Source organism: Neodiprion virginianus, chromosome 6, assembly GCF_021901495.1.
Source record: "Neodiprion virginianus isolate iyNeoVirg1 chromosome 6, iyNeoVirg1.1, whole genome shotgun sequence".
Lineage (NCBI taxonomy): Eukaryota > Metazoa > Arthropoda > Insecta > Hymenoptera > Diprionidae > Neodiprion > Neodiprion virginianus.
This window is the reverse complement of record NC_060882.1, coordinates 22,771,675-22,796,514: the sequence shown is the minus strand read 5'-3', so window position 1 is coordinate 22,796,514 and position 24,840 is coordinate 22,771,675. Positions and strand designations below refer to the sequence as shown.

General features: G+C 41.3%; 1 protein-coding gene across 3 annotated transcripts in view; it reads left to right on the top strand.

Moving 5' to 3' along the window:
- The window catches only part of LOC124307596 (RNA polymerase II elongation factor Ell), a 66,973-nt gene that overhangs the window by 32,079 nt on the left and 10,054 nt on the right, over positions 1-24,840 (top strand). Inside the window, exons 1-7 of one of the 3 annotated variants that reach the window (XM_046769442.1) lie at positions 5,602-5,893; positions 21,292-21,416; positions 21,612-21,728; positions 22,374-22,646; positions 22,920-22,990; positions 23,220-23,429; positions 23,934-24,819. In XM_046769442.1, coding sequence (XP_046625398.1) covers positions 21,646-21,728; positions 22,374-22,646; positions 22,920-22,990; positions 23,220-23,429; positions 23,934-24,819 — 1,523 coding nt within the window. In that variant the 5' untranslated portion in view covers positions 5,602-5,893; positions 21,292-21,416; positions 21,612-21,645. Of the gene's footprint in view, positions 1-5,601; positions 5,894-21,017; positions 21,206-21,291; positions 21,417-21,611; positions 21,729-22,373; positions 22,647-22,919; positions 22,991-23,219; positions 23,430-23,933; positions 24,820-24,840 lie in introns of those variants that run through there. The other 2 variants (XM_046769443.1, XM_046769441.1) reach the window with 2 other exon arrangements.

Genomic DNA, 24,840 nt, shown 5'->3' with positions numbered 1-24,840 from the left:
TTGAAATAACATGTATCCTTTTCCGTACAATACGGAGATAGGGAATTTCAATGTTCCAATTTACACTATCGATCAAACTCTATATTTCTTCTTATGCGGCAATTTGTTTTCTGTTATACGGACACGCTCTTCTTCATTTTTTCATTTCATCTTCTCTCTGCGTTCTCCTTTATCCGTTTCATTTATATCGTATCTGCCACAGGTGTCCTGCACGTGTCTGATATATAAACGTTACGACGTCGACGTGGCGTCGTTCACCGCTGGGAGAAAAGTGTGTGAGAGAGAGAGAGAGAGAGCGACATAATGAGGGAGTGAGAGAGATAAGGACGTTCTCGTATACTAGAACCAGAATGAGAAAGAAAAATGAATCCTCCTTTTCTCTCTCTCTCTCTTTCTCCGGTTGAACCGGTCAACCACGATGCTTCACGCGCTTTCTATAATATGTGGCATTTCGGACGCTTCGGTATACACGTACATACAAATTTGCGGTTTCAAGTTATACTTGGGTGTTTTATTTTTTTTTTTTTCATACTGAATCGAAAAATTCCGAATAAAGTGTAGTTCTTTTTTATTTTTTTTTTTTTTTTTAAACAAAGTCTCGAAATACGAGCTTCTCTTATCCATTGAACAATTCAAATCGATCCGACCGATCCGCGATCCATGCCGAAATTTTCCAAATTCTTTTTCCACGCCCAGCAACATTGATAAACTAAACAAATTTAGTTTGAAACGATGTTCAAGGGTTGCGAAATATGGGTTGCCATATGTTTCCCGGCTTTATGCATTCGGCTTCAATTTATGTTACACATGTTTAATGCATAAACGTATATCTGTAGATATTTTTTCAATAAAATCACGCCTAAGTTCGTCATGTGTAATAATATTGATAAGAAAATTTCCACGTCCAATATCCCCTTACAATGAAATAGCGGCTCAGGTGTACCTACACCGCATACGTTCAGTTTCCGTGGCAGAAACTTGATTTTTCATTTCTCTCCGCTCTCTCCGTCTCTCTTTCGCTCTCCCCGCGCTCCAGCAAGCAAAGCCGTCCCTCCGTTCTTTTTATTATCTCCTCATCTCTTTTTCCCGGGCGCCCGTGTATCAGAGGTATGTAGGACTGTGCCACATCCTTGCCCAGAAACCGTTATACCTGCTTTAGCGCTGAACGAAGCCCACCGTACGTACCGTTGTTCTTGCGTTCGTCTTGCCTCAACCATCGTCTGCGGAACCTCTCCTCCACTTCCCCTGTGTCGCCTGTTTCCTGTCGCCCCTCGGATTCCCCTTCCGCAATTCAACTCCCTACGGTTCTCTTATCATACGTTTTCGCGATCCTCGCAAGACTCAAGATTCAAAATCAACGATCACTGCTACGCACGTACCGAAATCACCTTGTATCGCAGCATCTTTTACTCGTATCAATCGACGCTAGTCGTGAGGCAAATCCGGCATCGAGACGATGCCTCAGTTTCGAAAATCCGCAGACTTCCGACAATTATGCATTCGGTCACTTTGATCGAAAATAAGGCGAATGACGACGCGCGAAATAATCGAGCTGTCAAACCGGGTCCCGATATTCGTCGCTGGACCGCGAGACGGAGGCTGCGCCGAATCGGGAGAGGAGAGGAGAGGAAAATCAGAGAGGTGGGGAAAAAAATTAAATTTATATGTAACCGAAACCAGAAATAGCGCGGCGCACGCCGCAGGCTTATTCCTCCAACCCTCGAAGGCGTTCTTGTCATACGATATGTCGTTTGTGGTGTATTTTTCTTAGGCCAAGTACCTACTCCGGTGGGACCGAACCATCGTCGAGGAATCGAGAACGAGAGGTAATGGAACGGGTTATTTTTCTTTTTTTATGCTATCCTACCGTTTTTAGCAAAAGTGTGAGGTTTTAGGAACACCCACTCGAAATTCAAACGAAGTTATTTTCGGCAGAGAACGCATTTTAAAACGGATAACCGCTACGATTATACAAGCGAGGCACACTTTACAAATATTTTTAGTTTGCGGACTGTTTCTGTCTGGCTGTTTGCGTGTGTGTCTTGTAAGGAGGTGCGTAAAAGGCTCGGTAAAAGACGGCCGTGCCTGTTATACGTACGTACTGATAGATTCTTTCGCGTGCTTGTTTCTTTCTCATTCTACTTTTTATCCGCCTTATTTGTGCTGCGCGTGTTCGATGATTCTTTACTTCCTTTTTCATAATGTGAAGATACGATGAATAGAAATACGGTAGTTAAGAACGTGCTTTGATAACGCCGTATAATTCATGCCTTTCAAGAATCTTGTAAACTCACTTGTACATGTGCCTATGCATAATGGTAATAACGCGATCTTCTTTGTCCGTATCAGGAACAAGAGAGTTTGCAAACAAAATGTAACAGCGTGTAATATATTTGAGTATTATGTACGATTCCGTAGCTGATTTTAACTTGACAATGGATTGTCGAATTTGAAATTATCCGTCGACAGTCAAGGTTTCGATCCAAATCCCCATCGCCGATTAATTATTACATGCCTATAATTGCGAAAATTGAAAATTTTCTGCTTTTCAAGAATATTCTTTATTATCGTGGTATCTGCTTGTAACGCCGATGATGTATGAAACTTTAATATTAAATATCTCTCACTGTGTAACAGACTCACGGTTCTAGGTCACCGTTTTAAAAGTTATGCCGTTAAATTTCGACATCGTTTAAGCGTTGTTTAAATCGTCGAGATGTACCGTATTTATAAGTTTTATTTTCTACATAACCGGATAACTTGCTGCTATCTCGTGTATAGGCGCAGTTCTTATAATCTATATCGTAAATATTTAACGTCATTGAAAAAAAAAAACATTGGATATTGCCATATTTACGGTTTTTGCGTGTCTTTCTAGCGAGAGGTTATCATATTTATTAACGCTGTAAAAATTACGACAATAATGGAGTCCGACATTTTCTATACCAACTTTTGTGTGTATGTATAATAACTTTCTATTATGCAACGTCTGTTATACCAGCCATTTTTAACGTGTTGATATAATTTATCTTTCTTATTCTCACTTCGGATGGTTGCACGGATTTTGCGCATATTTAATTCCGTGTTCAAATTTGAAAGAATCGAAAGAAATTGCAGAAAATCACGCTTACCTATAGATAGTTTTGTTTTAACGAAATTTTTTTCTCCAAGCCGAAGAAGATTTCTTCTCGTATTATCAATACGCATATTCTAGCCTATAGATACGCAAGTAATAAAGTGCCGAAGGGGGATTAACGTCGGCGACAACCATCAATCGGGCTTTTCCTCTTTCGTGTGTTTCGACGTTGCGACGCGGCGTCGCGACGCCGTTGACGGGGATTTACCGGTGGGATTGAGGCTGGGGGGGCGTCGTTTCGTTGGGAATACAGCCATGTATTCGGAGGCACGATACCTGCGTATACCTATACATACGAGAAAAAACGCGTTACAGGCTACGTTATCGACGACGCCGCGTGACGTCACGGCGCCGCGTAGGCGTCGGTCGAGGTCGTCTCGAATTTTACCTAACCGCGGAAAATGGCGATAGGGATAAGACACGTGGATCAAGCTCTTTCAAACGTACCATATAAAGAAGTGTGTTGCTCTGAGTAATTTTTAATCGGAACGGAAAATCGCATCGCACAAACCTCTGACGTCGAGAGCAACGGATCGGTTACTCGGGTCTGTTGTTTTATACGTGATATAATACTCGTACAATGGTGAGCGCATACGTTATGTACGTATGTTTATATATGTATATACATATATCGTATGGACTGCTGAATCTTTCCCTTACTCACGCGACACAGTTCTGCATAATCCGAGATTCGTAAGCTGAGACACGCGACGCGTGTGATTTCCGGTTTCGAAGATATCCTTCCAAATATAGGAGGAAAGAGCGGAGCCGTCAGCCTCAACCATCGAACACCGGCACACTTGGAGGGTTCGTAGAACCCTCGAGTTTTAACCTTTATACATATAACGTTTTCCCACGTATTAACATTTTCCGATTAAAAACAAAGTGGGATACTTTTACCGCGTCATATGAGATTCCGCGAAACGTGTTTTTACGCAGCGTTTTTTATGGAAAAAGCTTATCGATCAATCCCCGGAAATACGACATCAGTCCCGCTTCTGACTTGTAGAAAATTGAGGATAATTAGATATAAATTTATGTTCACTGTATCTTGCAATTTTTGAAGTACAAATATAATATAGGTATGTTTGGATGTTAGCTGCCGCGTATTATACGGTAGAAATTTGAATGTAAGATAACCGTGTACTTTTTTTTTTTCATTTTCAAGTTTTGCCGTCATTTTTTACTATCCTTTTGTCGTCTCTTATATGTCGCGTATTGGAGGGGGAGGGGGTTTAGAAAAACTAAATTGTCGAATGAATATTGAGCAAGATCACGTGATTGGTTCAGATTTTCATTCGTCGTATCATGCTTGCCTGTAAGAATAATTCGTGACCGTCTTAATTCATTTACGAAAGTAATATAACCATGTGTAATGTAAAGATTTGCCGTTATCGGCACCAACATATAAACATTGTGTATAAATGCATGTGTAGATAAAATATCGGCACGGTTATCTCTAACAGTCTGTCGACGCCGTTGATAACAGAGCCTGTTGTGGCATTTAACGCCGTCACAATATATGCTGTGCTAACATCACGCCGACTTGACGTTTAGATCGTAATGCCTTGTTATAAACTCTATAGCGAATAGTCGGTACGTCGCTTACTCCGTAACAGGACAATGTATCGAATATGCGATAAAAATTACTGTACACCCATGTGCAGAGACGGGAGAATGCGTCAGGGATGCTCATACGTTGACCGCCTGTCACACATACCTACTTTTGTTTCTGTATTCTAATTCCCAAACGGTTTGTCGGAAGAAAAACGCGTTGGCGCGCGCGCAGGAACGTGTCGAATAATTCGTCTCTCGTAATATGTGGAACTCGATTGTCATTATTATTATAACAGCCAGGAATATCACGGATATATTGGGGAAGAAAAACTGACCGTACCAACGCACGTATGTACGTATACACGCGATACGTACGACGCGTGTACATACACGCGTTATTGTATACCCGCGTCGTGTGAACGAAAAAAATGAATGATAGGAAAGAAACGAAAGATAAGGAAAAAACAGGAAAAACGCTACACTGTAGTCGGAATGTCATTTCTCTCGAGCTCGCATTCGTGTGTGCGTATAAGCTTACAAGGCAACTTCGGGCACAGGGTTGTGCGACAACATCCGGTTAACATTCGGAGTAATTTTAGTGCCCTAGTAGCTCTCTCCGGCCCTCTATAAGGCTTGAAGAACGCGCGACTCGAGTCGAGCAGAGTAGAGTAGAGTAGCGTAGAGTAGGGTAGAGTAGGGTAGAGGAGGTGCCCCCGATGTCACCCGCAATGAACGAACGCAGAACCGCGCTTACAGCCAACGTGTGTGTGCTGTGTGTGAGAAGTGTGGCGCGGAAGGGGGGGTGGAGAGGCGGAGGAGTCGTGGAATATTTTGAAACGACGCGCGACGCGTGACCGCCGCGCCTGCGCAGCAGGTTGCCCGCAGCCTCGGAGTCGGTATAAAAGAGGCGAGTTCGCCGTCCAAGTCAGCCACTCACCAATCGGCTCCAACGCTTGATACCCGGACCTCTGACCTTCGCCCGCCTGGATACGCGTCGTCGTCCGACGAGATACATCGGTGAAAGAAAAACCCCGCTCGTGAGAAAGAGATAGAGAGAGAGAGAGGAGAGAGAAACTTTGAAAAAAAACAAAGTTGTTCGAGAAGGAAAGCTCAAGGTCGTTGGGTTCGGTCGGTTTTCAATAAAGAAAGAAGGAAAGCAAGGAACACCACCTCGCACCGACACAGAGATCTATCTTTACGGTAGGTCGTCGACGCCCGGACCTTGCAGTTCTGTAACTTCGATAATAAGGAAAGGAGCGAAGAGGAGAGGAGAGGAGAGGAAAGGAAAAAGTTTGCGCGGGTCAGGAACCGAAACAAAAGACCGGCTCCTATATACTCGTCGTTCCGGGGTTTATATACACATACGATATACTCGCGCGTGTATCGTAAACGACGATGCATCGCGTTGCACGTATTTCGACGCTCGTGCAAGTACGTTGCGTCTAAAATGGACAACGATTTAATATACAAACACCGCATTCGCCGAGCGGTAATTAAGGGGGAAACGCCCTTGCCTGCCCACCCACACCCCCCAGCCCCGTTAAACGCGATATTTTAACAATCGTCGCCGACACATGCGTACAGGCGACATGCATACGTGTCTCCTCGTTACCTTCGCACATTGTTACAACCGCGTCCGACAAGCTCTACGATGTTCTCAAAGTATACCGTAGCTTACGCGGTTATGCGCGTACCTACATACGCGTAGATGCGTTACGTCGCTTCAATTATCGCACGCATATGTCCAGTCTCACCTTACGTATACGTATTATACGCATAGGTACGTGCATGTATGTACCTGGCGAGATATGCCGAGAGAACGCAAGAATCGGGCCGCGAATATTAAGAGAGTATATATGCACAACGTTTCGACCGCGAAAATGAAAGACGGGGGGGGGGGACTTGTATTTGGAAGGTGCATCATTTATGTATAGTGTATGTATGTGTACATGCATGTGTGTTGTGTATGGAACGGTCGAAAGAAAATTTAGAAAATTGAACGTGACCTAGAGATCGTCGGACTCGTGAGCCGCACGAGATGTCTGTAAATATCCTGCAATATATCTATACGTATACTGATGTTTTTTTAGCCTCCATTTTTTTTTTTTTTCTTTCTGTTTTTACAACAATTTAACACGAAGTGATCCCGAAAAGATTCCCCGTGGGCGCGAAGATACAGAGAGAACGCGCGCGTATACTTACGTATTACGCAACACTCGGGAATGGGCGAAAATACCGTGTCATCGGACGACTCGGATAACACGGACGTGTGCGGTTTTTCAACAATCGCGATTATTATACCTACCGGAGCGGCGACACCTACGTAAAAACGCGTCCGTTACGTTCGTTTTCGGTTTGTCACGTCGAATTTATTTATTACGTAACACAAGCGTGTATGCACAACACGCCTTATTCCCGGTACCATCGATGCAACGCGCAGGGCGAAACTCGATTCAGTTTTACAAACCACGGCGATGCGTGGAAATGACAATGACGATAATAATAACAATTGTCTGCCGCGATAAGGAAAAGGCTGTAAAACTTGGGGTAAATAGGCGAGCTCGAATTATTTTCCTCGGACGAGACGTCGCGACGCGTTTCCGCCGCCCAGCGGACGTTCTTCTTTGTCGTGCGGTAGTTATCTCGCATCGGGCAGAGGCAGGCGGGAGGGTAACGATTTAAAATTATCTTGTAACCAGGCGGAACGCGAGGTAGAACGGCCTGGCCAACCTCTCTCCCACCCAAGAGAGACACGCTAAGAACGACCAGATTGGCTCGACAAACACCAAAGGCGCAATTACGCAGAAGCGCACTTACCCAGACACCGCGAAACGTCCGACGCAGATAGAGATCGTCGGATGGAATAGGATAGATGGATGGAAAGATGGAGAGAGATACGAGAGAGGGAGAGAAGGACGCGAGCGAAGGCCGCACGAAACTTTTCGTAGTGTAGGTAGACGTGCGATATTGTAATGTATAAATGTACGGAAAAGTATGGAAGATGGAGGGGAAGAAAAACAAAGTACGTATACGTGTAATACTAATAATATTCGTAATAGTAACGATATTAATGGTAATAAGAAATGGAAACTATGAAAAACAAGAAGCTATAGGTAGATATACTGGATTACCTACTCAAGATATGCGATAGGACGAAAAGTACTGCGTACTGCAGATGCATAAGCATATTACAGGTATCGGTGTACATTGAGGTAATGAGAATTTTCACACCGCGTGTGTGTGTGCATACGCGAATAACCGTGATTTTTGTTGAAATTCGATAATCGGGCGACAAGTACGTGGTGGAGGGAGGGGGAGAAAAATTAATATTCCCACGGTTAAGGTAAGAACGCAGCAGACGTCGCATCGTCGTAGGTTGGTACACGCACGCATACGTGCGTACCTACCTATCATGTTATCGCGTATTAGAAGGAACGATCGTTAACTCTAGCTTCGCCTGACACAATGACGCAGGTTTACTTCAAAGAACAGAAACGACGACGGCGGCAGCCGAGGTTGACACGTACGCGTCTTTATACGCGTATATATCCTATTGCATGTGTGTATGCATGTATTTATGTGTGTCTTATTGTGCCTCGTTTAAGCTTCGGAACGAAAACGACCGTATTTGGTTTCGTTAACATCCAAGATAAGATTCCATCATCGTACGTCTTTGGCTCCGCCTCATTCACGATATCATGACTTATATATATATATATATATATATATATATATATATAGGTATACATTGTTCGCTAAACGATTTCTGCTTAAAACCGCTTTCCTGCGGAGCATGACAACGCGATTGAGGGAAATTTTCTTAAGTCGCTTGCGTAACGATCGAATCGTGCGTTTTTCCCGGTTCATTTCCATTCAGTGTGTAAATATAATAATATAGAAAGATAACATATGTCATAGTCGAGAGTATATATTCTCACCCTCTTGTCTGAAAATTATATCATCGTCGAAATCGAAGTAGCAAGCAGCTTACTATAGTTTTCTTTGTCGTCGTAATCGTCGTTTTCCACTACACGTTATATTGCAGTGTTGTGTTATATGTACGCGTTTATTCGAGAACGGGCTTTATAGCTACTGCCGTCTGCAGAGGAATTGAATTGCAAAACTGTCGTGACGCACGAACGAGCATGTACGACGTTTGTGTATGATATATATATATATATATATATATTTGTATATATAGGCATATACCTAGGTTTAAATCTGTTGACCCTGTGGGTCAGTCCGCGGTCGGTTCGACGCAGCGACAGCCTGAAACTTGTGACGACGATGACGACGATGACGATTATTTCGAGAGAAAAAAAAGCTAACAAAATTTCGAGAAAAGAATACGAGGAGATGAAAAAGTGTGAAAATGAAAGAACTACAACTACAACTGCGGGGCAATAACGAGCCGATATGTAATTATCATATCATGCTCGTGTACGTATGTGGAATATAACACGAGTGTCGTATTTTTATCATATTTAAGTCAATTTTCGTCGATAGACGTTCTAAAATCGGCGTAAAAGTTGTAACGTACCGTGGGTGAATGAAGAGGAAAAAATGGTGGTATAATGGAAATATGAGCAGACTGTAAACCTCGATTATTATACAGTTTATCGAGAGCGTTGCAGCGAGCGAAACGATACATGCCGAGTCTCGTGTAGTCCGTCTATCTATCTATCTATTTGCTCCTTGAAATAATCCTAGATTATTTTAGGCCTCGCATAATTTACAAGCGTAAAACCCGACCGGTTTTCGTCTATAGTAATACAACGTCTCTTGGTTCTTTCGACGTAAAAATACGTGCAAACATTCTTATGTGCATAACATATATGTGTGTATGTATATATACATACATACATAATACATATATATATATATATATATATATATATATATATTGCGCGCGATCGTGCAAATTGAAAGTGAGCCTTTTATTAGCTATCAAATTATACCGCGATGGAAAATCTTACGCGGTATACGAGCTTACGTGTAAATGATAAACGAATACCAGAAAACACACGTGTGTGTACATGTGTACGTTGGTATGTGCGCATTTAACGTGTTTATAACCTACTGAAGCGGGATACGAAAAACGACTGTAATTATCGTCAATTAATTACCACCTTGCGGGGTTTCTATGCTATGCGATACCTATCTTCAATAATACTATCTATTTACTTCGGTTCGACGTTATACGCATGTGAGATGAAATACGCGTCAATCAGTTGCGTCACATGACATTACAAAAACGCGGGGATTTCGGCAAGTTTTACACGTCTTACATGTTATATGTATGTTATACGTATGATACATGGATAAAACTATCGAGAAACGAATTAAATCGGGGAGGGTACATTTCGGGGGAAAGAGGCTGTATATATCAGGCAGTTTCGTGAAACAAATTCTCGGACACAGGTTCAAGTTTCATTTGGGTATAGAAATAGGCCTGCTAAAATTTGAGCTCTTAATATTAAACATTAAGAGGTTGCGCGTCGCACTTTTCTATTTTCCATCGGAATAACACGAGAAAATTGATATTTTCTCCTTCTGATTTGAATAACTAGCCAACGACATATTTTTGTGGGAAATATAACGCTCTACAAAAAAGGTCATCTATCATTCTACGAGAAATCTACTCTTTCAAAAGTTATTCAAGGTTCTTAAAAATTTTCGACCTCATTATAACAGGCGTACTTTTATACCCAAATGAAACTTTTGAACGTGTTTCCAAGGGAAAAAAAAAAAAAAAAAATTCCTCTCAAAACACCCTGATATACGTATATCTATATAATATATGCATCACGCCTGTAGAACATAACGCAGAAGACGGCCACGCGTTTGATGCACGTATTCTATACGCGTCCCTTATAGGGAGGGAGAGAGAGAAAGACGCAGGTGTTGGTGCGTGCCAAATTTGGGTGGCACACGCGGATTCGCCAACCTACTGACACACTATCGGACATCGCGGTACGTCTGTCAAGACCGCGGCTTCGCGGCTCGAAAGAAAACTAGGCAAGCTCGCCTTTCGGTATGCCGCACATACAGGTGTAATGTGTGTGTGTGTGTGTGTGTGTGTGTGCGCGCGCCTTTACACACGTTTTTTCCATGTGTATGTCGCGTACCTACATACCCATCACGGCTTACCGGACTTATCCCGTTTGCTCTCGCGGTGACGTAAGAGTTGCGACAAGGATCATGCGGCAATGCCGCACCAAGCTCCGCTGCTGCACCGATTCGCTGTTCTTTAAAGTAATTAAGACAATTCGACGGTATACAATCTGACGTCTTCTTATTTCATCTTTACACGTACGCCTGCATATAGTCACCGTACGAGACGCGAGGAAAATTTGTTCGCGACTGATTAATTCCCCATTGGGAAATTCCATGTCATTAAATGGATCATCCTACTTTGTCATTTCTATGGTATTCTCTTTTTGCTTTTTTTTTTTTTTCCTCTTATTTATCATCGAGTTACACATCGTAGGCGGGGAAATTTGTGTGATGCGTTGCATAGCGTGTGTGTGTGTGTGTGTGTGTGTGTGTATATATATATATATACCGCGAATTATTATAGGAGAAGGAGAATAACCGCCGGCGGAAAATCTCTTTGGTATTGCATCGCGTATAACGTATAAGGTACACGGTTATTTACCGTAATTTTCATTGGAAGATCCACGCATTGTATCAGGGATAGAGGTACACGTCCGTCGTCCATTTATGTCACTGCATGTACCAAGCAACGTATGTTCTACATCTCGTTTTACGCCTAATTAAAAATTTCTTACTTCGCCGTGTACGTACGTTATGAATAATGTTGAAAATCGGTCATCGAATTGACGCATTGTATGTTATACGCAGGCGGGGTATAATATTTATGAATTCCAGACCAAAGAACCGTTTAAAACACATTCCTGCAAAATATTCGAATATTGCACCATTGCATGGCAGTAAATATATCATTTTAATTTAGCAGATCCCCCCTTTTTTTCTCCACTAATACCTTCGAACGTATAGTATTATTTACCGTTTATAAATATGATGATGCGTATAGATTCATCTTCTTATTTGTTACACAAGCGTGTGTGCGCGTGTGTAACCTCTCATGCCACCTCAGGCGATCACGAACAAATGCGGTCGTCTCTTTAACGGTACCCGGTGTGAAACATACCTGTAAGAAGAATTATGCATCGTACGAACGATTGTTTAATTTTCGTAAAATTTCTTCGCCAAAGCTCCGTCCTCGGATTTGTAGGAGAACATCGACCGTAGGAAGAGTACATAAAAATTTCAAGGAATTGCGTATATCATACGCATCTATAAATGTAACAAGTAAATTCCCGAAATTTATACATATTATTCGTGACGCAGGTTTCGAACAAGCGAAAAGGTGCGATTCAACGAATCTAGATTCGTTTAAAAAAAAAATATTAGCCGGATTCTATTTCTTAGTAGTCCGATTCTAAAAACAGAAAAACACTGACCCTGCAACCAGCGAAATTGAGTTGACTTATCGTTGGTAGGTACATATTGGAAGAAGCAAAAAAACCAGTCTATTTTCGGCAAATCTTGTTGCACGATTTCCGCAAGGGTCCGTCTCGCGGCTGAAACTCCCGTCCGCAGGTTTCTAACGCCGGTAATAAATCGGAAGTACAATGTTTCATACGACGATTGATTTTACGGAAATCACATCTATTATCCGAGTGTCTGGCGCGGCGGATCCGCGGAGTCGGTGAGTGGTGGGTGGGTGAGTCACTAAAGCATTTATAGTCCTCCTTATTGTGCTAGTCTTCAAGTCTGGTGAATCAGCGCGCTGGTTATTCGGGTCGCAAGAAGCGCTCAGGCATTCGGAACGAACCTCTTCAGGTTCGCCGGAAGATATTCGGGTACTTTATTTTCCTGCCTGACGAAGACCCGACGTCTCTCTCTCTCTCTCTCTCTCTCTCAGATTGAAAAATGATTAAATTTTTTTTTTTTTTTTAATATACAAATTCGTCGGTGTTTTTTATATCGATTCACCACTGTACACGTAACTACGTGTTTATCATCTAAAATTCTATTGACTTTGAAACGCATACACGTACGTAATATATTGAGGTACCATTATTTCCTCAACGTCGTTATTTCAGTTCGGTATACGAATGTCGTGCACGATGTACAAAGAAGAAGATGAGAATTTTCTGACGTTTCGTATTTGAGCTTTGTCACGCTCGCGTTGCAAGATGACTGGCATGTTGTACGTGTATATTTATTTGTACAACAATATTGAGCGAAAATGAATATCCTTAAGAAAAAAAGTGACGTTTGAATGCGGATATGCATACACGTATGTACGCGTTATGCGTCATAGCTTGGGATACGGCACGAATCTAACGCTCCGCTGCAGACTTGTTACTCTTGTTGTTATTATTACAATATGCATAAATGGTCGTGTACGAAATATAAGCGAAACTGCCATATGGCAATAACTAGTGTCTGGCATTGCACGGGAATACCGACGATGTTGCGTCACCGAACGCGCGATCGTGCTTTTGACATTTAACACACAATTACAGGTATACGCACTAGCGTATACGTGCAAATTCACAAACGGTATAGAACACGTGTAAGTCTACCTATGCATATACAATCGAAGTGAAAATTTTTTCGTTTCGCTAATCGTCGGCATAGTAACACATTAACCGAATAATTTCGTACACCAATTCAATTTATGCGAGGCATCGATGCGTAACTAATTTATTGAAAATATTGCCATCTTGTACGTTTGCAGTTTTTTTCTTTTTTTTTTTTTTTTACCCATTTCTTTTTTTCTTTTTTTTTTGCCATAATTATTAGTTGTTTTTTTTCTTCTCTTTCAGGTCGAGTGATAATAAATATTTTTCTTCTTTCTTCTCCTATTAGTCATCGTCATTTCCTTTGTGTTGTACATTGAAACTCCCCGCGGTGTACGGACAGAGCTTTTCTCTGTTTTGTATGTTTAACAACGACAACTGTTTGCGTCTCGATCGGCGACTGTGTAAATATCAAAGTCGCGATCAGAGTCCACGAATATTGAATGCACCCGATGTACGTAGGTACATACAGATATGGATGTGTTACAGCTGTTCTATAAAAAATGCGCGCGGCGACATGTGAGCTTTCCTTCTAATTGTTAGTCGAAAGTATTTCACAAGAAACTAGACGATTCGAAGGTTGCGTACGTGTCCGTTTGTAATAGCCGTACTTTCTAACCCAATTCCGTTCGTCGCCTCTTGCCTCAACTATTAGGCAACTCTATCGACGAATACTGGGTCTAGGTCTCTTCTGTTCGTCAGACACAACTGTTTTCTACTATTGTCCAAAAAACACTCTTTCTACTCGTCATTTTTTCCACGCCATCAAATTTTTTCTTCTTTTTCTTTTTTTTTTTTTTTTTTTTTTTGTCCTTATTCCTCGCGCGACATAAATATGCCTCTGCACGATTTTGTTTTTGTACGCTGTCGGTTGACTTTACACGCTTATATCTCGAGTTTAGAATCGTGTACGAATTTATCACACGAATCGTCAAATCCAAGCCTTAATGTTGAATTTATAAGCCTCACGGTCCTCTTCTCTTCGATTCTTCTCTCTGTATATTACATACGCGATTAAATCATATATTCCAGGCGTCAACGTTACCACTCGTGGTATTTCGAAAAATTACATCTGTCCGAAACGTGTACGTGTACGTAAATACGTAATAACATACGTCGACGTGTGTATGGATGTTTCTTTTTATTACACACGGTGAGAGGAAGCGTAAGCAATTTCGCGTTCAGGTTCAACGATGTCCTTGGTTATACGTATACGTATTTTCTCTCCACGATCCTTATCTTTTTCCCAATGAATTGAAAAAAAAAAATTGATAATTATCAACGAAAAGAGGTTTCGCACAACCCGAAAATGGGCACAGGTGAAAGAGGGCGAGTATACCTATTACAATTTTATACCTCTACGTTATTACATACATTTTACACATGTATACAAACGTATATAGGCCAAAAAAACTTTCAAACTATATTCAAATTTCCAATTACGCGGCACATTCGTTCTACGTTCTATATATTTCTAAAAAAAACTTAACTTACCTTATATTTTTATGTACATCGGACACGTACAGTAACTGAACGCAATTATTATTATTACATATACATATATATATATTTTTTTTCTTACGAGAAAAAAGTTTTCGCGCTACCGGGAATTGGCGCAACACTTTGCGCTTTACGTGTGTGCAAATTGTGACGTGTATATAATGTAGGATACAGCGTGCAGCTATGCGTGCATGTGTGTATTCGCGTATTAATACACCAGCACGAATCGGTGAAGCGTGAAAAAGGTCCGACGTCAATCGCGCAGGTTGTTAAACGAAATTTGCTAGGTGCTTGCCTGTACGTGGAATTGGAAAATTATTGTGCTTGGATGTACATACGTAGAGGTTTACCCATCTATCTATACAGTATATTTACGCACGTGTTATCTGACTTTGTCCACTGCCGATGTCAAAGTGCGGCGGATCGTCTGCGATGATCAAAAACGCTGGCTGCTGCTGATGCTGCTACGGTTCTTTATTCGTTTCTCTTTCTTTCTCGTTTCTTTTTATTTTTTTATACCCTTTTTACGTGTTCAACATAAGAGGAATCCGGGAGTCGTTCACGACTGTCTATTTTTTCGAGGCGGAATTCTCGAATGATAATCCCGCGGTACTATTTACGGTTAATTGCGAACAGCCTTATAGCTTTGGTTTGTACGTTGCGAGAAAGATTGTAGGTATATAATAATACGAATATACGAATGGTATGCGGAGAAGAAGGTGCCTCGGGCTCTCTTGTAATATAACGCGTAGTCGGTGAGTGAAAAATTAGAAACTTGTTGAACTGTTGAAGGAATGTTATATATATGTATGTATGTTAATAAGTGAAAAATAATGGGGGGGAAAAAGGACAAAAACAAATAGGAAGCAAATAAATCGGTTTCGTAACGCCGTGAGAGCCACGCGTACGTATGCATTTTGTACGTATTAGATATATTTACAGAGCAATCCATGATCATTTGCGACGATTTGCGAAGCAAATATCGCATTTCGTGTGAAATTTTGCTCTTTGGACGGCTTTGGGTGACTCGACCTTGTGCCAAATCGTCATTCGTTCTTCACCAGGGCCACCACGTACTTACTTATTGCTGCTAGGTATGTAGTACAATGTGCCTGCTTGCTGCGCCGTGCGATATTGCAGTCATTGCCGATTGTCGCGATACCAACCAAGTATCTCTGTCATACTCCTCTGGTCTTATAATTGGAACTCCAGTTCGCGGTAGCTAGAGCGAGAACAAATTAGAGTTCGTTTTTTCTATTTCATTCCTCTCTCCCTCTCTCTCTCTCTCTCTCTCTCTCTCTTTCTTTTTTTCTCTCGTATCTTTATTCACTTCTTGTTATTGTTATTATTATTATTATTATTTTCATATTTATTTTTACCAATTTATTCTTCAACGAATTTCGTACATCCGGGATCTTGCGAGTGAGAATTATCACGAGAAACTTGTGAAAATTTTGCGTGTTTCGAGGTCGATGCTTAAATACGAACGTATGTTATTCGGCATGTCGTAATGAAAAACAAGCATTGACAATTATAGAAATATATTTCTATTGAACAAATGCGGGAAACGTCATGGCATTCCTTTTCAGCAAAATACATATATTGTATATATATGGATGTATAGATGTATAGATGTATAGGTATGTTCTCTAATCGATAGATTAGAACTTCTTTATCCTCGCTCTCGATCGTTACGGAATATTCAGGTATATATCCAACAACCCGCGCGGAGTAATTTGTTTCTAATTTAAATATCTTAGTGTATATAACGCTACCATGTAAGAAATCCGGCCGCGTCCTCGTTCCAGGTACCGGGTAAATGTCGAGTGGAAAAGTCGTGGCTGTAATATATTATAATTATTTATATATACATGTATTATATTATATATTATATATTATGTACAAGTCGGTGGAGAATTGTCGGCTAAAAAGAGGGAGAAAACTGTATCACACATACACGCACGCGCATATATACACGTTATGTACGTCGCGTGTAATGAAAGGAGAGAATAGAAAGGAATCAAATAATCGTCTTTGAGTTTTCCGCCACCACCTCGACGTTGTTGTTTTCCTTTTCTTTTCGTCTTTTTCCCCCCTCATCGGCTCTTTCGGTTTCTCGGTAAAGTCCTATCTATTTTAAGCTGTTTTCAACGAGGCGCTTTGCAACGGAGAAGGTGAACGCGCGTTGAATCTTCATTGCGTACACGTGTATGCGAATATACGCATACGTGCACGGCCAGATAGGAATATCATGGCAGCGCCCTGTGACACTCAAACCTCGTACCTACCTTACATACATATATTCTGCGGTGTGGCTGGCTGACATGGACGATGATGGTTGATTCGAGCGCGTGTCGAAAGGCACGGGATCGGGGAGAGGAACATGGTGTGCGTGCATGATTGTGCGGTTGGAAAAAGGTAGCACAACCTCTGTTTGCCGTGCTGCACGATCGGCTTGCGGCGGGTAAAACCGCCACAAGGTTGACATCGACAGGCTAGTGAAAGCGGCCACGCAGCTGGCATAAAATCAAAGATCACAGGTATCGAGTCGCTTTTATAGACCGCGTTCAACGTCTCTGCGCGTTCACTTCCTTCGAAGGAAATTAACGACAAGAGAATGAAAAAAAGAAAAAGAAACAAGACAACGAATGCAATGCCTGATGAAACAGATGTAATTGGATGAAATGTTCAAATTACTTAGCAAAAAATAAAAAAAAAATGCATACGTCGACTCACCGATCAATCCCGCTGCCCGATGAACGGAGGAATTCGATTTTTGTTACCGACTCGTAAGCCGCGTGCCTGTAATATAACAGGGGTTGGCAATTGGCCCTGTCATAGGAATGCCGTCTATTTTCGACATCCACGCCCCCGCTCTGCACGTTGCTGCACACCGGCTCCTATCTCTCTTCTTCTCCTTCGATCGAATTAACAAGGGTGATTCCACCTCGCCGCTATGCTTCGTTGGATAACCGAATTCAATTTTGACGCTTACCGATCTCGGTACAGAGTTGTACGATATGATATGATGATCAAGAATATACTCCAATCGTCGACGGTTATTTTGTAATAAACGATAAATAAATATATAAAAAATAAAAAAAATAAAAAAACACATAACATGATTCAAGCATCGATTACTTGTAAAAGGAATAATTACTTTTATCACCGTGGCTACAAGTAATTTGATCCGATCGTTCTCTTACTGTCAGGCTGAGTTGAAATAATAGTTTTCAAATCATTATACGGACGGTACTTGGAAACGTTTGTCATACATATAATGTATAATATGTTTTGCGATTTCTCTGGATAACAAATAATTACCCATTATTACACTTGTAATCGTGACTCGCAGCACCATTTTATGGCGAGACTAATTGCAACTAATTAGACTATCCGCGTCCAAGTTTTGCATTTTTACGTGCTTAACAAAAAAAAAAAAAAAAAGTTTAAAAAAGATCAGATATATGTCCGAGCTGGGAGAAAACGACTGCCGATGTACCCGCTCCGTTATTATATTACACGATACACCTATCTACGTAGCCAAGATATTTATCTCATCGTCTCAGTGTGAGATTAGTTCTGCGGAGTTATAAGTATAGCGAGGAATTTATTTTCGAGTCCTCGAAGCTAAAATAATGAAAGGTTCGGGTGAGCGGAGCTTCGTCTTCTCCGTCCCTGCCGTCCGGACCCGTTGGCGGAGGCTTTGGCACCGCTGCCTAGGATTGTTATTGATTGAGTACTAATTAGAGGAAATGTGCGCGGTTGTAGCGGGTGAATCACGCGACGTCGAATATATAATCCTTGAAATTACTGCTGGCGTATAACGTTGGTTAACAGCTGGCAAGCAGTTCGGAGATCTTCTTGACTCTCGAGGGATGCTTGATATGCCCGATATAAATGGAGAAACGAAGGATGCGATCGATAAAAACAGCCATTGGATTGTCGATATGCTGCGTTACAGATGTCACAGCAACGGTATCAGATGCATGGCTGTAGAAATTAGGAGGATACTGCGTAGGTATATAATACGAATCGAAACACGCGAAATAAACCGAAGGCAGACAGACGCCGCTTTGTACAAGTATAAAATTTCTCTCGTCTCCCTTCACGAAACTTTCATATCGCATTCCTTCGGTATTCAAGTTTTCGGTAAGAGAGGGATACTCGGCCCGGTTCCCTCTCGACTGCATAATTGACTCGATTCGTGAGAAGAGAGCGAGATTATACAGCCGAGAGTCGAAAGAATTCGTGAACAAAAATCACGACCCTTGTTAATACGATATTTTTCATTGAAATATTATCACGCGATACGAGCACATGAATATTTCGTTTCAATTACTGGTTCCGCATATCTTGACGCGTTCCTATGACGTAGGTAGGCAAAATTTGAAATCCTAATCGCAACGAGACTCTCACGGAGTCACTTGAACTGTGCTCGTGTATACAATTTTTCTGCCACCTATAGACGGTTAAACATATTTACGTGGTGCGGAAAAATCGTGAGAAGTCAGAAAATGAAAAGAATTGATAACTTTAATTTAAATGGGTGAAGGCGTAAAAGAAAAATTCAAGGAACGCTGTTTGCTGTCACGATTTTCGATTTTGGGTTCCGGAACAGCTTCTCGAACATTTTTAGTACGTCCGTTTCGCATTGCTTTTCCGTGATCGTGAAAATGAGTTGAATTCAGCGAAATATAAGTGACAAAATCCGCTTTCCATTTCCTTCCCAACGGATCAACGCAGGCTGTCTTGGAAGTTTAAAAAAAGTACAGATGAATAAAATTAAGTCCTAAGAAGAAAAATGTCCAAGATTCGCTGCAGCATTCGCATGGCTCTCGAAACTTGAATACATTCGTGAATTCCAGAGGCGTAATCATCACCGATTGCGCAATAATAAACGATCAAACCGCGATCATTGTATGCAGATCGGCATGACCTCAGATGCGACAGATGATCCGTAAAAAATCAAACGGCGCGTATCTGCAACGCAATCAACCGGTTGACGGATGTTTCCGAACAATATTCGAAGGTCACTGTCGTTGACGAGTTTTTCTCCCGCTCGACTTCCGGTCGCAACGACAGATTTACCGGATGGAATTATTTACTTCGCTTGTTAGGCTTGCGCAGTCAGAATTTCCACACTATTCACAAAAGTGGATCAGTGAATTTTCTTCCTGCCATTCCTCGGCTGTTTTTAATTAATTTTACTGCCTAAAACTGATTATTCATTGTCATTTGAAAGAGAAAATAATTGAAACGATATGTGTACTTCGATGGTCACCATGCGCATTATCACAACATTTCTTATCGCAGTAGATCAGATATCCGATGATTTGCAAAGATCTCTATCGATTCGCGAAATGCCCCGCAGACGCGGATCAATTAAACTGCTCACTAAAATTGATAATTAAAATCTGGCAATTTCCACAAGTAACGATATTTGTCATTATTTATTTGAATATCAATCGATCTTTCAACGGATGATACCCCTAAAAATTCGAGATATTCATAGTTTCGCCATGCACGTTGTTCAAACAGGCTAGCGCCTCTTTATAAACAGTTATTTCCCCAATAATGCAAACAACGCCTTGATCATTTACCCTTGAACCAGTGATTTTTCTCTAAGTCAATGCGTTCCACTTATTATCGAAGTGGTATATTATTGACCATTATCTGAATTCCTGATCAGTACGACTATATTCTTCGATTCGTATTTAGAAGGATGATATAAATTTAACACGCATCCTGCTCTAATCAGCGCTGTGTTTTTCACTCGTTATCTAATACGCGTTTGAGCGAATAAACGTAGCACTCGGTGACAGTGAATTTCTATCGTGAAAATCGGTGAAAAACGATGGTATCTCCAATATCGAAGGATGGCAGGAAAATGAAATAGGTTCGTGCGGGGTTAAAGCCGCACGAGAGAGACTTTTGTGTGCAGCTTCAGATTGAATCTGCGTCCCGAGGGAGCCGCGCCACCTTCGCAAATTTCACATTTTATCCCAGACGAAATGAGACCGTAATTGCATTGCTATATTCCTTTTAAATTTTTCCAAGCCATCGACACGGTTTTACATTCTGTCTATCGCAAGTACATTAATATAATTATAGTTGCGTTGGAGAGTCTGATTGATTTTAATATCAGCCTTTCCGATAAATTTTCAAAATGTATTTACAAGAAAAGCGGAATAGTTTAGATTGCGGGTACAACATTGGCTTGTGGCTAATCGACACACGTCTGTGAATCGGAAGACGTTTCCTTCAGTTTGCACTTGGTATGTGTTGCGTAATTAAGGAGCCTGGTAGTTGTGGCTCGTGAGTTTCCGGGAAGGAAGGAGATAAGCTAAAAAGCAGCAGAGGGAAAAAGTTTTGAAAAATACGAGACCGATATGACGTAAACAATACTTCTATCACAAACTATAACGCTAGCGTTAACGGAAATCACGCGTTGCTCACAAGCTTCTTTCTTTCTAATTACAGCAACTATCCTTTCCATCGTCGCAATCCAACCATGGACCAGCGGGATTCACCTTCAGCCTTTCCGGCAATCAGGACATTGAGGGCCCACAGGGGAGTTTCGAATGCGTACAACAGACCGGGACGAGGTGAATTTTTAGCACAACCTAATCAACGATACGTTATAAGCATGAATATTATCTACCCGGGCTGACGTTTTAATACGCGACAAATGATACTTATTAGCTATTTAATTCGAGCAACATCGCGATGGTGACGTAAAGATATTCTATTCGATAAGCAGTTGGTAATTTATTTACTCAATCTTACCTGTATCCCAACAGGAGTTTGGAAAGCCTCGGCACGCTGCCGTGTAAAATGCGGATACAGGCGAAGGACGACGTATACGAGACTACCAGGGTTCGGATGGCCGTTGCAGAGGAGAACCACAAAAATAAATGGTGATGGAAATTTATGAATCTTGTTTTTAGTTATTTTTATACTTTCGCAAGTTTGTTATCTGCAATCATTCGGTCGTGCTAGCTTTAACCTGACGACAGTATCGCACTCGTATGCACATGTATTCACGATACTGCAACGATGTCCAGGAATCAATGTATCGATACTGCACTTGGAGTGATAATTTATTTAGTGCCGACACTGTCAAGGCTACAAGTGCCTGACATGTGCTGCACCAGCAGCAGCAGCAACAACTAAATTATAAGGCTCAGCTGCGATGTAGCAGATATAATATTTCATACATGCTTGAGCAATCCAAACAATATTCCATTGTTATATGGTTTTACTTTAGTATTATTCAGAAGACTTCAATAATAATACGATAGCACATGTATAATAATGCGAGAGTAATTATATCTGAATCATTATAGCCTTGGTGGTGGAATTACTCGTTCGAGAACATAATTTTTAATGTTTGTCCGAAAGCGAATATATCTCAGGTTATCGAGAGGTCGACCGAAGGAGACAGATAATGATGGAAATTTTCGAAATTTCTAAATTTCAACGTGTATAATGCGGTCTATTGTATTTTGCGCGTTACAGTTTTATTTGGTGTGATCGTTAAATTTTCAATTAATATTCGACAGCACAAGGGAAATCAAACCCAATGGGCCGGATATCGGGCGGAAAGTAAAGGTCAAAGTAAAAGGAGGAACTGGAAGAACTGTACCGCCATCAGCACCTCCGAGAGTACGAGAATCACCGATGACTGTTTCGCACTCCTCCGGTATCTTGGCATCGTCGACCACCACTCAATCACGCCTTTCTTCGTACAAACCCGCCTCGACCAACAATCCACCCCCTGCTGCCCGTGCTCAACCTGAAAAAAAGATATCTGACATTATGCGAAGGCCTCTAAAGTACGCGAAATTCATCATAATTAGTTATGACACTTTTAAATCTTGTGTAATTATTTTTCACAAAGTTGTTCAACTCCAAGCGGTTTTGTTCAAGTTTTGGTGATGCCAAAGTAAAAACAATTAATAATAGTTGTTATTCACCGCAAGAGCGTAAATTGTTTTGAAAAAAAAATTATGGAAATTGAAAATTAACCATGAATGAGAAAGAAGAAGAAGAAAACAACGCTACGTTTCAAATTCATTAATTTGTAATTTTATTTATTCGTTCAACAGAGAAAGACTTATTCACCTCCTCGCTTTGAGGCCATACAAGAAGCCCGAGTTGCTGGAACGCATTCACAGAGGTATTACATAAAGCTGCGTTATTACCTAACTTTAATGTTGTATGTGTAAATATTGTAAGCTCTATATGTAGTTTAATAACACGGTAGTAATCTGGGGTTGGAATTTTCATTTCAAGAAGGTAGATTAGACATTTTGTAATTCTTATTTATCGTGCAGGTTCAAATATGATCATAGAAAAGAAATTAAATGTATGCAAATGCAACATTTGATATTGTATTTTTCTTTCAGAGGGTATCAAAGACCGTGAAAAAAGTATAATTACTACAGTGCTGAAGCAGGTAGCTTACATGCGGGATAATACTTATCATCTGCATCGGCACGTGTGGAATGACGTGCAAGAGGATTGGCCCTATTACACCGAACAGGAGAAGACAATGTTGAAACGTCGCAAACCGCAAAACCTAACTCCACCAGGCTCCAGTGATGGGGGCTCTTGTGGTAAGCGATGTTCACTTACTAAAAATAGGATAAATTGCACATCAGCCGTTATTAGGCCTAAGTTACTAAACCTGAAATAAATTTGGTAATATTACCGTAATTCTTTCATAAAACTGAAATTATTTCTTATTGCGGAGAACAGAAGCATACCTGTTGCTTCAGCGATTGTATAATTCGAGGATACGTCAATTCGGATGTGTCGAATGTTAGGCATGGTCAAAATTTCAAAAAATAAAATTTGATACCCGACACTCGATGCTGTCGACTAAGAAAGTGTAAGACTGAAACAACATTAAACAAATGATACTGATTGTTACGAAAAATTTCAATGAGGCTTGTTAATTTTTAAACGTTTATCTCAATCAATTTTATTAGATAAAGACTTATATCTTTCTATTCTCAAGTTTTGAACACGATTTGAATATTGAATCATTCAATTGGTTTCGACGAAGAGTTATCGAAAAAGATGAATAAACTCATTTGATTTTTATTTTGTTTCAACAGGTAGCGGTCAGTCGCCAAACTCTACGCATCCAGGCTCACCTCCAGGGATAACGGCGCCACCTCCGAGTATAATGAGCTCAAAGAGACCAGGCTACTTCCAAGGAAATGACGGGCTACCAACCAAGAGACCTCGGATATCTCACTACCGTAAACCAGAAACGAGTATTTCTACAACGAGCAACAATGGATCGGCTGCTGTGGACAACGGAAGGACATCAGGTGGTGGTGGTGGTGGTGGTGGTGGTAGTAATAGCAACAGCTGGGATCCAAGACAGCAACGCGAACGCGATTATCGTACGGAGAGAACAAACAGTGATGTGCTTCGAAGCAGCTACGGTGTCAGCAAATCGTGCCTGACGCCATCCAGTGACTGTGAGGACATTCATAGCGCGTCTAGCAATCTAAACAGCCATAATTCGCATAGTAGTCTAACCCATAATAACGTTATAAATAACCATAATGGTAACAGTAATAAATTGAGCAGTGTTGATAGCGGTGTTGTGAATTTTGTGCGAGGGAGTGGTGGTGCCAGCTTCGGGGGTAGTCCGAACGCCAGTGATAGGCGAGATAGGGACGACCGAGGGAGGGAAAGAGAGAGGGAAAGGGAGAGAGAAAGAGAGAGAGAGAGGGAGAGAGAAAGGGAGAGGGAGAGAGAGCGCGAGAGGGAGAGGGAGAGGGAACGAGAAAGAGAAAGGGAGCGCGAGAGAGAACGGGGCAGAAGTGTAAATAGTGGTGGATCTTCGAATTATGAAGTTACGACTTACAGTGGCAATAGTTACGTCGGAAATACAAGTGGCAATTCAGGGCATGTTAACTTGGGATCTGGGCATACATCACCCCCCCAACCCGGGATCAGCAACGCCCCGGAAGTTCCAGACTATGTCACGTAAGTTACTATTGCATAAAA